The sequence below is a fragment of the Leucopleurus acutus genome (assembly GCF_964270905.1).
Source record: "Leucopleurus acutus genome assembly, chromosome: 4".
Lineage (NCBI taxonomy): Eukaryota > Metazoa > Chordata > Mammalia > Artiodactyla > Delphinidae > Leucopleurus > Leucopleurus acutus.
In genome coordinates, this window is record NC_139146.1 from 29470116 (window position 1) to 29483491 (window position 13376).

A 13376-nucleotide genomic window follows, 5' to 3' on the forward strand; every position below is an offset into this window, starting at 1 on the left:
GACTTCAAGTGCTGGTTTTGATTGCGGTCAATTTGAAGTTAGGGATTTTTTTTTTTTCCTGATGATTTATGATGTTAATGTGTTTTTTTCTTCTGAAGTAATTTAAAATAATACTTTAAAAGTTTTAGTCATAAAATTTCTTCTTTTTTTGTCTTTTTTTCCCCTCCAGTCTACATTTGAATTTGCCAGTTTAGCTATGTGGATTGAAAAGTGATAATTAAGAGACAGCGATAGGAAAGGTTACAAAATTTGAGAGTCCTTGATTAGGGCACATTTTTATGTAAAGTCAAAGCAAAGATTTTGATTGTTCCCATGTGCTTCAATTATCATCAAACCAATCTTAAATTATCTTATACTTCTGAAGGTTCCAAATAAATTTAGATTTCCAGATATAGCAGATTGGAACATAGTAATTTACCATCTTTTCTGCCTATTGGACTTGTATTGTGGATCTGCTAGGCATCGAGTGCCATATTAAACATGTTCTTGCCACCAGCTTCTACAAAATTGATGTCTTTAATCAAGTCATGAATACAAATTTGATCAATGCTATTCTGTATGGATTAGGATCTAAGGATTTATGCATAAAAGTTATATATAAGAAGATATATCCTCACATATGCAGAGTCATGTTGGAGACATCCATGGGTTTCCTCATTTTCACACTTAGATTGCTAGGTTAGGTCAAAGCTAAATTCTAATTCCATATAGTTTTATGGAATAATCAGCCTTCTCTCTTTCCTAATCAGTTTCCAATTATTTAGCCCTTTTCCCCTAAAATCCATGGAGTAGAGTTAAGCACTATCTTCCCTTTAATTTCATAGCTTATTTGAAGGAGCTTTGTAGGGAATGGAGCAAGATGACAGAGTACCAAGCATGAAAAAGACTGGGTTCTTGAATCTTATTTGCCTCCAGCTAAATTATTTGGGGGATGCTGCAGTCATTATTATTCAGGAGTAAAGTGACACTGGAAAACAATGTATTTTTTCAAGGTAATCGTTCAGATTTATTTTAAAAAGGAGAGGAGAGTTCTTTTTTGATATTATGGGAACAAAGGCAACAGTCAGGCATTTCTTTGGCTAACTCATGCAATCCTAGAGTAAAATATAAGCCCAGGTTACTTTGATAGGATTTAAAGGAGTAAAAACATATGTGAATACAATTATACTAGATCTGTGTAATTCTGAATAATAAAATAAAGATTAAGATGATACTATTGGTCCCTCAAGTACTGGTATTTAAACTTTAAAAATCAATCAAGAGAGAAGATTAAGTGGTTTTTCTTTGGTACAAAAAATGTAAAGCTAAGACCAAATTGTTCTATTTTCACAGATTTAAGATACAAAGAATGATATTTAAAGACATTAAAATGGCTCTTAAATTCTCTTCAGTTTGTAAAGAATCTCCTATGAAGTACACTTAGAAGAAATCCCTGAGTACCTTAACTACTCTATTAGTATCTTCATAAACAAAGAGGAACAATTTAAAGTACTTAGCAAAAGCAGTATCTATGTATAAGACTCCCTCCAGAGTGCTTGTAAATTAGGCCACCAAATATTTAACGGGAGAAACAATACAGTCACAAAATTAAAATATGATAATTTGAACACATTAACCATTCAAATCAAAAAACCAGTCTCTTATGGTGTCTCTGTTTTGCTTTAGCCACTCGATATTGTTTTTCACTGTTTCCAGCACTTGCTCCCTAGGTTTTTCTCCTGCTCCAGCTTCTGGATATCTTTTGAAAAAGTTCTCCATCTATAAAAGAGAAGGAAATAAGAAAGTAATTTTAAGCCCAATTATTCTTCAAGGGTTTTCTTTACACTCTGGATTTATTTCCTTCTTCCCTGGACATTCAGTATCACTGAATAACACTGAGATACATTTTCTGGTGCATCATTTAGATTGAGCCCATCTCTCAGATTAGCAATCATTACCCATGGCTTTTGGACACCTGGCAGCATGTCACACAAAAAAGGCCCTGATGTATTGGGGAAGGAGAGCAGCACACTGGTGGCTGGCATGCTCTTTCTGCTGCTTCGGGTTTCTCAATTTTCTGCACATTCCCCAAGGTGTTCCCTGGAAAATCTGGTCTGTGAAATGATGGCTTTGCTTAGCCTTTCATTCCAGGAATCTGGAGTATTTTAATACGCGTTCAGTTCATTTATTGAGGGCTCATCAAAAAATCTCTGTTAAACTTGGTTCATTTTCCCTCTTCCCTCCAAAATCCTCCCCCAAACTCCACCATAGTAGTATTTGTTATTTATAAAAATAAGGATTATTCTGTTTCTTAATACAGAGGAATGTAACAGTCCAGTATCTAATACAGGTACTGAAAATTCATACGATCTCTATTTGTGCAACATTAATGAACATTCCCTACCCCCCTGGGAATTGAGATATTTGAAATCTGAAAGATTTGAGCTTAGTTTTGAAATTCCAAAACTATGAATTCAGAAAGGAATCAAATCTTGACCAGCTTATCCCAGGATTACATTTACCTGGAAAGGGGAGACATACTGTTCATGCTTTGGTAAACCAAATGGTCTCATGGAGCCTTCTAATCCTCCCAAGACCTCACGTTTCTCAACTTTTAAACTTTATTTATTTCTTGGTTGTTTGAATTTTTTTCAGTTTAGAAAAAACTAGGTGTACATTTAATTATATATAAGAATTATTTCTTTTTTCTTGTCTTCTGGGATCTGAATAGAGAAAATATCACTTCTCCTAGAAAAAAAATTAATTCTGTTCCTTCCTTGACAAGTATAGAGGAATTTATCTTCATACCTGCCAGAGTTGTAGTTCAGTGTTGAATGGCTCTGCTATAGTGACAATCCGGCCAAGGTTTCTGTTATTGAGTGTATATCTGAAGAGAAATTTAGGGGAGGAAAAGAGTATGTAAGTGCCCAGAACTTTAAATATTTTCTCTAAATGCAGACATATCCTTTTTATTTTGGGAGTTTTTTAAAAAGTAATTTTCAAAGTACAGAAAGTACAAAACAGAGTAAGTAAACATATTTAATTTAAAATCCAATTCAGGAGAAATTCTCAGCAAATTCTACACTTCTTTTTGTAGACATATCCATACCACTTACTCAGAGATGGTAGACTGCTTGTTAGATTCCCCAGACCTGTTCTCCTTTTTTCCTGCACACATGAGAACCACAGTCAGATGGCATTTCTCAGCCTTCCTCATAGCTAGGTGCAGACAGGTGATCCAGTTCTCATCAGTGGAATATGAACAAAAGTGATATATTCGGGGCTTCCTTGGTGGCGCAGTGGTTAAGAATCCGCCTGCCAATGCAGGGGGCACGGGTTCCAGCCCTGGTCCGGGAAGATCCCACATGCTGCAGAGCAACTAAGCCCGTGTGCCACAACTACTGAGCCTGTGCTCTGGAGACCACGAGCCGCAACTACTGAAGCCTGTGTGCCTAGAGCCCATGCTGCGCAACAAGAGAAGCCACCACAATGAGAAGCCCGCACACCACAACAAAGAGTAGCCCCTGCTCGCCACAACTAGAGAGAGCCCACGCACAACAACGAAGACCCAATGCAGCCAAAATAATAAATAAATGCTTAATTTTTTAAAAAAAGAAGTGATATGTTCAACTTCCACCTCCTTGCTTAAGTAAAGGGAAATTGCTTGCCTTGGACTTTTTTTTTTCCCCCCTCCCCTTTTTCCAAACTTCAACCACACAGATAGAATAAGGTCAGACTACCCTAACAACTTGGAATGCTCATTTCAGGAGACCAACCTGAGTGAGAAATAATTATTTATGTCCTTTAAGCTGCTGCATTTCTGTGTTTCTGTTACAGCAGAATAGCTCTATCACCTTTATCCTAACTAACACTTCCTGTCTTCCTGCAGGTACAGGAATTTGAATATAGGCTATTTATTCTGCTTTCAAAAAGCTTTATTAGCTGCTTGCATATTTGGGGTTATGATCTATATCAGTCTGCTAAGCAAAGACACTTGAAGCTGGGTGCAAAGATAGCACTTTCGAGATAATATTCTATTCCTAATCTCTTTTGCATTTTCTCTCTTAAAGAACAAGAATCAGAAATTTCTTTATAGACCAAAATACAAATCATTGTAATACAGGTAAAAATTTCATCCCAATTAATCACAGTGTAAGAAAAATAATCACAAGAATTATGTATAAACCTTGAACTGTTGGAATGTTGGGGAAAGAAAAAGGAAAATATATCAATATATAAAGAGGTAAACAAACAGGAGAAATTTTACATTTAAAATTTATCACAGAAGCAGAAATCGTGAAATAAAAAGTAATAAAGTTTGTCACATACACATTACAAAATTTTATACTAAAGAAAAACTGCCATAAAATTAAAAATTTATTATTTTGTTTTAAAAAGGGCAAATATTTTCACTATAAAAAGAACCCTTACAGATTGGTAATAGGGAGAGATATGCCAACATGAAATTAGTGAAGGAATGAATCAGCAGTTTTCAAAAGAAACCTAAAGAGAAAATGTATTAATGGAAACAGATGAAATGTTCTAATAATTATCCACAATTTCAGTATACTAGGTCCAGTGTTCACTCTTATCACAGACACCATTGAATTCAAATCCATTATGTCTTTCATCTTTCTTCTCTTAGAAATCTAAGGCAAGCAGTTTTCCTTTACTTAATGTCATCAGCCATTATTCAAAATGTAAGAATCTCAGTCATCTATGCTCAACACTGTCCTTATAATGTGTGTACCTCCTTGCCTCTGACTTAGCTGTCTAGAGCTGCCCAACCTCTCAAACCCGCCACCTGACCCTCTGGAACTGCCCCTTTACAGGGAATACTACTTATTTGGAGAATGTTTATTTTCCCACATCCTCCATAGCACCAGGTCAGAAAGGGAATTGGTGTGGTCATGCTCCCCATTGTGGATTCCCAACCATTATTCCTCCACTCTCTCTTTAAGAACCTCTGTTCCTTCAAGTTATTCCCCTTCATCTCATTTATGATACACTTTGACACCTGACTCCTATCATCCTTTCTACTTCAGGCCATGATTTCAGGGTCCACATGGATGAAGATATAACAGCTTAGCGCCTTAGTTTCTTGACCTCCTCATTTCCAATGGTATTTTCTCCACTCTACTCCAGCCACCAATTCCCATCATCATACCTTGTGATTATCCATAGGTACTCTGACTCTAAAATTATTAATTTATGCATGCTCCATGACATAATTTACCATTCACTTTCCACTATGACCATTCTTTGACGTTATCTGGATTTCTGACCCATTGACCATCCCTACCCCTACTTTCTTCTGGATCATCAGCTCTTCCTTTGCTTTCACTTGTTTCCTTATATAGTTTAGATTCTATGGTCTACCATTTTCAGTAACATTTTTGCCTAAGCCCTAAGCGCCCTTATATTTCAGTAATTTGAGTCTGGCAAAACTCCAGCTTTGGGTGAAATTAACTGCTCATTTCCTTTGTTTGTACCACGTAGACACATTCTGTCAAGGGAGGTCACCCAACATTCCCCATATTCTATATATACTATATATATACACTATATACTATATATACTATGTACTATATAGTATATGTATATATACATATACTATAAATTCATGGCTGTCAATCTTAAATGGGCCCTTCACATTGACAGTCCTGCATTATCCTGGTCAACTCATTCTCTTCCTCTTTGAATTGCCTTTTGCAAATGTTTTCACTCTCTTAAAACCTCCAAACACTCTCCCTCTTCCCTTCCTCCTCAGATGATCTTGTCTTCTAATTCATGGAGAAAATACATAGTAACCTCTACATCTTTTAGCTTACAAACATATAAATATACCTGTTTTCCTTCTATCATCTGTGCTTTGGTTCCTATTTCTTCCTCACTTTCTCAAAAACATTAATTTTTAAAAAATCTTTTTCCTGTCTTACATATTAAATCTCTCACTCTTCACTGGATCTGTCTCATCAGCTTTTAAGTATATTAAACATATTAAAATATCTTCCATATAAAAAAAGGGAAGATCCTCTCCCTTGATCTAGCATTGCTCTCTTAATATCTTCTCTCACCTCCCCATTCATAGTCAAACTTTTCAAGAGGCTTCTCTACATTTCTTGCCTCCATTGTCTTACTACTTACTGACTGTTATTTGCTTCCATTTGAGTTTTGCCCCCACCACTCCACTGAAAGACTCCTTCTGAGTTACCAATAAGTTTAGTGAGCATTTTTATTCTTTGATTTATTCAAACCTTAAGCAGCATTTGGCAAGGGACTCTAACTTCCTTGAAACAATCTCTGCTTTAACATCTCAAAGGAGACTCAAAAGGCATATATATATATAGATAGATAGATAGATAGATCTGAACTCATGGTTCTTCTGCAAACTTTTTCTGGAAATTTAGACATTTTATTCTTGTCACCTCACTTGCCTCCCATTTCTAATCTACCAAATTCTAAATGTTCTTATCTTTTCATCTTCACCATTACATCCATAGTACAGTGTCTCACTGTCTTTTGCTGGGACTACTCCAATAGCTCTAATTGCTTTCCTCAAATTCGCTCTGGTCTGTGCTTTACTTTACCACCAGAGCTTTCTTTTCAGAGTAAAATTGATCATTTTACTTTCTTACTTAAAACCCTGTAGTGACCTTATCATTGCTCTTAGAACAAAAGCCCAAATCTTAATGTGACCCTGAAAAACTTAGCCCTTATCTTTCCTCTTTTCTGATAGTAGGCATTCAACGAGGAAAGCTTTGCCTCCTGTTCATATAATTCACTCCTGTCCTTCCTTCAGAATTCAGCTCAATCATCACTCCCTTAGGAAAGCCCTTAACCTTCAATTTCTCTTGACTTGGTCAGTTTCCCCATTACACTCTTTCAGTGTGCCCTGAACCTCTTCTATTTGTAGTTATTACAGTTTTAACTGTACTACATGTATTTGTGTGATTCTTTACTTAATATTGATCTTCATTATTAGACTCTAAGCTCCATGAGAACAGAGAACCAGATCTGTTTCTCCTTGTATACTGTTGTACTTTGAGTACCAAGCACTGTGCCTAGCACATAGTAGATGCTCCACAATATTTACAGGATGAAAGAATTATAATTTAAAATGAGATATTAGTTTTCACGTACTCAGTTAGCAAGAATATTTTAAAATGACAGCACTGAGTATTGTCAAGGGTTGGAAAAATAGTCAAAGTTAATAGTAAATTTTGTTGTGGATGACAGTTTTGCAGCACTCATCAGAAACTCTAAAAATGAACACATCCTTTAACACAGCAATATTACTTCTACTATTATTTATTTATTTATTTTTTTTTGCGGTACACGGGCCTCTCACTGCTGTGGCCTCACCCCTTGCAGAGCACAGGCTCTGGACGCTCAGGCTCAGCGGCCATGGCTCACGGGCCCAGCCGCTCTGCGGCATGTGGGATCCTCCCGGGCCGGGGCACGAACCCGTGTCCCCCGCACCGGCAGGCGGACTCTCAACCACTGCACCACCAGGGAAGCCCTACTATTATTTTTATCCTAAGGAAATTCTCAAGGATGTTCAAAGAGAACAGAGGTTCAGTTTCAAAGATGTTCATGAGTACATCATTTATACAGTGGAAAGTTTGGAACAATTTTATTATCCAACAGATAGAGATTGGCTAAGTAAACTAAGATGTATCTACACATTGAAATATGACTGAGAATTTAAAATAACATCGAAGAAGCATACTTAAAGACATGAAAAGATATTCACAATATAGGATAATGTTAAGAAAAAGCAGGTTATAAAACCGTATGTCAGGGCTTCCCTGGTGGCGCAGTGGTTGAGAGTCCGCCTGCCGATGCAGGGGACCGGGTTCATGCCCCAGTCCGGGAAGATCCCACATGCCGCGGAGCGGCTAGGCCCGTGAGCCATGGACGCTGAGCCTGCGCGTTCGGAGCCTGTGCTCCGCAATGCGAGAGGCCACAACAGTGTGAGGCCCGCATACCACAAACAAAACAAAACAAAATAAAAACCATATGTCTAATATAATTCCATTTCTGTAAATAAATGAACAGCCATAGAAAAATGACTCAAGGAAAAACAGTGTGACAACAGAGGTTATTTTTCGGTGGTGGGTTTATGGGTGATTTTTGTATCCTTATTTTTGCTTATCTGCATTTTGTGCAAAACAATACACACCTATTTTATAATAAGAAAATTGAGATTTTAAAAAAGGAAATCACACTAAGTTCCTGTAATGATATTTTACAGATTCAAAGAAAGTCTGTTATTACAGGTAAGGAAACAGTTTTTCCAGTGACTTTCTATAATTTCTATAATATTCCTCTTCTGTTTTGTTCTTTGTGAAAAAAAATTGAAGAATATATTTAGAAACTAGCAATGAATAGATTGAATAAAAACTGCAACTACCTGTATAAATATCAGAAATATAAAAACAAAATACGTTCATTCCAAGAAACCATCATATGAAGTGTACCATTTAAGGGGAAATATGCTGTATATTTATCATATTTGATTACTTTTAAAACTAAAATAAGGATTTAATTATATCTTAAATATTTTGAAAAATAATTATGTAAAAATAATCTTCTTGGATTTAATATTTATGTAAGTACTATTATGTTATCCAGAAGAAATGGTTTTGATGCACTTAAAACTTTTAGTTAAGTGCTTATTAAATTATCTTGTTTATGAGATACTGTTTAAATGACTTCAGTCATGTCCCATTGACTTAATTTTTCATTCATAGTCATAAATTTAAATCAAACTTTATCACACCACACTATATTGGCTTATTGAGTTCATTCAACTTCATAGTTTCATGTAAGAGTTTAATGGAATAAACAAAAGCAAATAATAATTTCTGAAGTATCTTTGGAACTTTGTGGTTAAGTCTCAAAGTGGAAAGGACATTAGTGGTGTCGCCATCAGCTGTCATAAAAATCACGTAACAAAAGCTTTATAAAAAAGCAGCTTATTTATTTTAAGATGACAATAACTTGTTCAGAAACAAAGGCAATAAAACCACACATTCTGAAGTCTGGAAAACATTTAAGAGTTTGAAAATATTTGGCTAATGCTTGGATCATTTCTGTTTAATTTGTCTTATCCAATTTTAATGGGGAAATTATATATTTTTCAAACTAACCATAATTAATATTGGGCTTTTTTGTATCTGACATGTGGTTATTATATAATTTTACGTTTTAGGCTATTTGAAATGATATGAGAATTAGATCATTAGACTATGAAGAAATATTAAAAGCCTTGGGAGAGGGTTTTGGAACTAGCACTGCAAATACTTCATCATTTTGTTTTTCCTGAAAATTTCAACATTAGGTCTAATAGATTTATTTTAAGGCCAACTGTTTATGACTTTATGGCAATGTAACACCTGTTCTTTTTCCTACTTCTTAATTCTTAAGAGGTATAACAATGAGCTAATTTTAAAAAATGAAATATGCATTATTTGAAATAACTCACATGACAGCAATTCAAATAAGCCTTGAGAAATATTCTGTTTAATAAACAATAAGGAAGTGCCCACTTTATTATGTAAAATAGAATATTATTTACTTATATTTTCACAATAATTTAATAGTAAGCATTTTTCTTCATCTACATAGGTTTCTTACAGCATGTACCAAAAAAAAAGTTGCATAGTCTTTTCGATTAAAACAAAATACACAGTACGTGTCATTAGCCATATATCTTTCAAAATGGAAAGTACTACCTTGCATAATATGAACTATTACCTCCAGATAACATGTTTTCAATAGGTAGATTTATTAATTCTAAACCAAATTAGTTTATTGAAACAATTATAAACAGATGAACAGAGCATCATATACACACCACACACACACATACACAAGCATGCCAATCAATCTTCATAGAAATGGATGAGCAGTTACATTCAATAGTTGCAATAATACAAAAGGCAAAAATTTATCACAAGTAAGCAAAAGCAATGTAGGGTATCTTTGCTGAGAGCTAGAGATATAATTTGGATCTCAGAAGGATAAGAAATGTGAATGAACATAATGGCACACTGGTTAATTGTAGGGTAGAAAAGTATAGAAATAAAAAGTTATCTTTGCAGTTAATATTTCTGATAAGGTGGTCATTATGCACTAGGCAGTGCTGAAGGGAAGACAGGGGAGATTAGGAGGAGATGACAGAGGCCATTTCTTGGTATGGGGATTATAGATGGTATAGTTCTTTGGTCAGTGTTTACATATTTGTTTGGGACATATAATCTATATTTTATACTCTGTCAAAGAAGTATCTTTTTAATGGAAATAAGCATTAAATTTAGAGGATCAAGACCAAGAGTAGCAACATTTCTTCCATATGAGGCGGAAGAAATAAGAAATTTAGGAAAGCATCTCTTTAGCTCATTTGCTCATCTCTTGTCCTTGCTCCTTATTTTAAAACTGCTATTGCCCGGGAAATATAGTTTGCTTTTAAGAAGGGAGGAATTGGGAGATTGGGATTGACATATATACACTATTGATGCTATGTATAAAATAGACAACTAATGAGAACATACTGTATAGCACAGGGAACTCTACTTAATGCACTGTGGTGACCTAAATGGGAAGGAAATCCAAAAAAAGAGGGGATATATGTATATGTATAGCTGATTCACTTTGCTGTACAGTAGAAACTAATACAACATTTTAAAACAACTATACTCCAATAAAAAATAATTTTAAAAAAAAGAAATTTTCAAAATACCTAAAGCTTAATTATCTGGTTAAGGGTGGCAAAAGTTATCCATATGAACTCAGTAAGATGTAGGGCTCTAATGGGAACCCAGGTCCAGGAATTATCATTTCGTTTTCATTAAAAATTAATTGAGAACTAAATATGTGCCTGGCATTATGCTAGGTGCTAGCAAAATAGGCAGAATTAACTTGTTTTAACCAAACTAAAAATAATGCTTAGTCATCTTTGCAGATTTCAAAATTCTGTTGATCAGTTGGAAACACTACTTTCCAGAAAATGAATTATGCTTAAAATTAACTAGTACATTGCTTCCCTGGAAGGAAAATACCATGATCCTTACCTCTAATATGCCATTTCAGATATCGTATAGATGTCAGAGAAAGCACAGAAAAGAGAAAAAGAAAGAACTTGTAGATGGTATCAGACAGAACAATAAACCATTATCTGATCATCCCACCTGTTGACTAGATATTCCCAGTTGAGCTGTATCCAATTCCAGGCCATAGTCTTCCCATAGCTATTATATGAGATGTATCGAATGACTGTAAACACATCCTGAGTTTTAATAAGATTTGAGTCCTTGAGCAAATCCAGATATCTAAGAGAAGCCAAACAAACACAATTCAAAATGAACTTTTAGTGTTCACCCTTAGCTAAATTGCAATAGAACATCGCTTTCATTCCAGTAATTCAATTCTTGAGTCACCAATTGACACAGTCAATTAAGTAAGACAAATGATAAAACACAATTTAATATTTTCTAAAATATTTAACTTTTTAAAGAACAACCTATAATTTTGAGGACTAGTGTAATGTAAACTTTAGGAACATTTAAATTATTTTGGAGGTACTAAAAACAACCACAATTTCAACTATTAATTTAAAAAATTATTTGTATTTATTTAATAGAAGTACTTCATCCATTTTACCTGGTTATTCAATTATACTAAAAAACCCCCCAAAACCCAGCAAATTAAAGGAAAGTACTTATATTATTATTTTATATGGGATTACAGTTGTCTTATTTGCTCTTCCCTAGATTGTAAAAAACAACTTTCTAATGTAACTTGTATGGTTGGATTAATTGGCTATAATTATGGTATAATGCAAATAAGTGCAAGATAAATTAAGTGACCAAATCAATAGATTTTTATTAAATTTATGCCGTGGCTGTACCCAGAGGGAATATCTGAATGTGCTCTGGTAAACTTCCAGAAACTGCACTGGTGTGGTGGGCTCCTGAATTTTGTACAATTTATCTCTTATCCTCTAGTTCACAAGAGTCTTAGTAAGGCATCTAAGTACTTGCTAATTTTCTCATCATATACAATTAGCACAATGCCATCAAAGTAATGAAACAATATAATGTTTTGTGGAATGTCAAGATGATCAAGTTCTTGATAGACTATCTTAGGGCAGAGAGAAGAATTCACATATAGCCCTAAGGTGAGATGGTGAAAATGTATTGTAAGCCCTGCTAAGTAAAAGCAAACTGCTTTTGGTAGTCCTTACAGATTGGTTATTGCATTGTAATTTACTATTTATATTCTGCTTCTCCCAGGAACCTTTAAGTTTCTCAAGGATAGATTTCATTCTTGTTCATTTTTATTCCCACAATCTATATACCTGTACATAGAAAGGACATCTTAAGTGTTGTTTAAATGAATGAAGTAAATAACTCAGAAGCCATAACCAAGGAAAAAATAAAAAAGGCAGAAGCTAGTTGATTTGGGACATAGATGTGGAGTGGGAGAACATTCATAAATGGGCTTCAAGCAGTCTTTGTACCTTCTGAGTGGAATGTAAATACCTTTTGGGTGTGTGTCTATGCATGTTGTGGCAGACACTCCTCTGCTGACAGAGACCAGTTTTGTTCTGGGCTTGGGTCAAGGTATCCTTGATCCTAGGGAAGGTAAACTACTACCCCATCCTCAGAGTATCATGATTGGCCCAAATCAGTCAAAGGAATTCAAGTTCATCCTAGTCAGCAAATGATCAAATGGTAGATCCAGAGTATAACCCAGAATGATCAAGGGTGACCTAGTTCTGGATTATGAGGGGAAGTGGAGATAACTGACCTCTTATCATAAAAGACAGAGCCTCGTGAGGAGGAGCTCTTTTGCTCCTGTCCTTCTTCCATTGAATGTATTTGTGTGAAGGCAAAATACTTGGAGCTCTGGAAGTCATAAGACGTCCAACATGTAGAGGATGGCAGAAGAGAAAGAGAAAGAGCCTAGGTCTTGGATGAAAATGTTGAACCACTGTACACAACTGGAAGCTCCCTACCTCCAGAATTTTTTATATGAGATTACATGTCTTTATTTTTTAAGCAACTCTTACAGGGATATTCTGTTTCTTGCCAGGAAAATAATTATTTAATAGATTTTCTTGGAAACATATCATCCATAATTAGCATTATAAAGAGACTGTGATGTATAAATTATCAAGTACCAATACATGTAATTTTTTCAAAAGTTCCAGCTTACCTTGACAAAATAGTGACATTCTTCACTGATGCTAATCCATACAATAGCTTTTCTTTTTCTTGAGCTAATGAAGTTTTCTGGTATTGCTGAAGAGTGTAGTTCCATGAAGTCTCATTGCCAGAGTTCTGCATTCCATACCGATATACCAGAAGCCTGAGATTTACAGGAAGACT

The 13376-nt window shown here is 35.0% G+C and overlaps 1 protein-coding gene across 1 annotated transcript in view; it reads right to left on the bottom strand.

Annotated features, from left to right (window-relative positions):
- Positions 1 to 994: 994 nt before the first annotated feature.
- ENPEP (glutamyl aminopeptidase) overlaps positions 995 to 13376 on the bottom strand; it is a 104948-nt gene continuing 92566 nt past the window's right edge. The window contains exons 17-20 of the mRNA XM_082838529.1: positions 13204 to 13374; positions 11175 to 11315; positions 2788 to 2866; positions 995 to 1758 (exon numbers count right to left, since the gene is read on the bottom strand). Coding sequence (XP_082694655.1) covers positions 1612 to 1758; positions 2788 to 2866; positions 11175 to 11315; positions 13204 to 13374 — 538 coding nt within the window. The 3' untranslated portion in view covers positions 995 to 1611. The remainder of the gene's footprint in view (positions 1759 to 2787; positions 2867 to 11174; positions 11316 to 13203; positions 13375 to 13376) is intronic.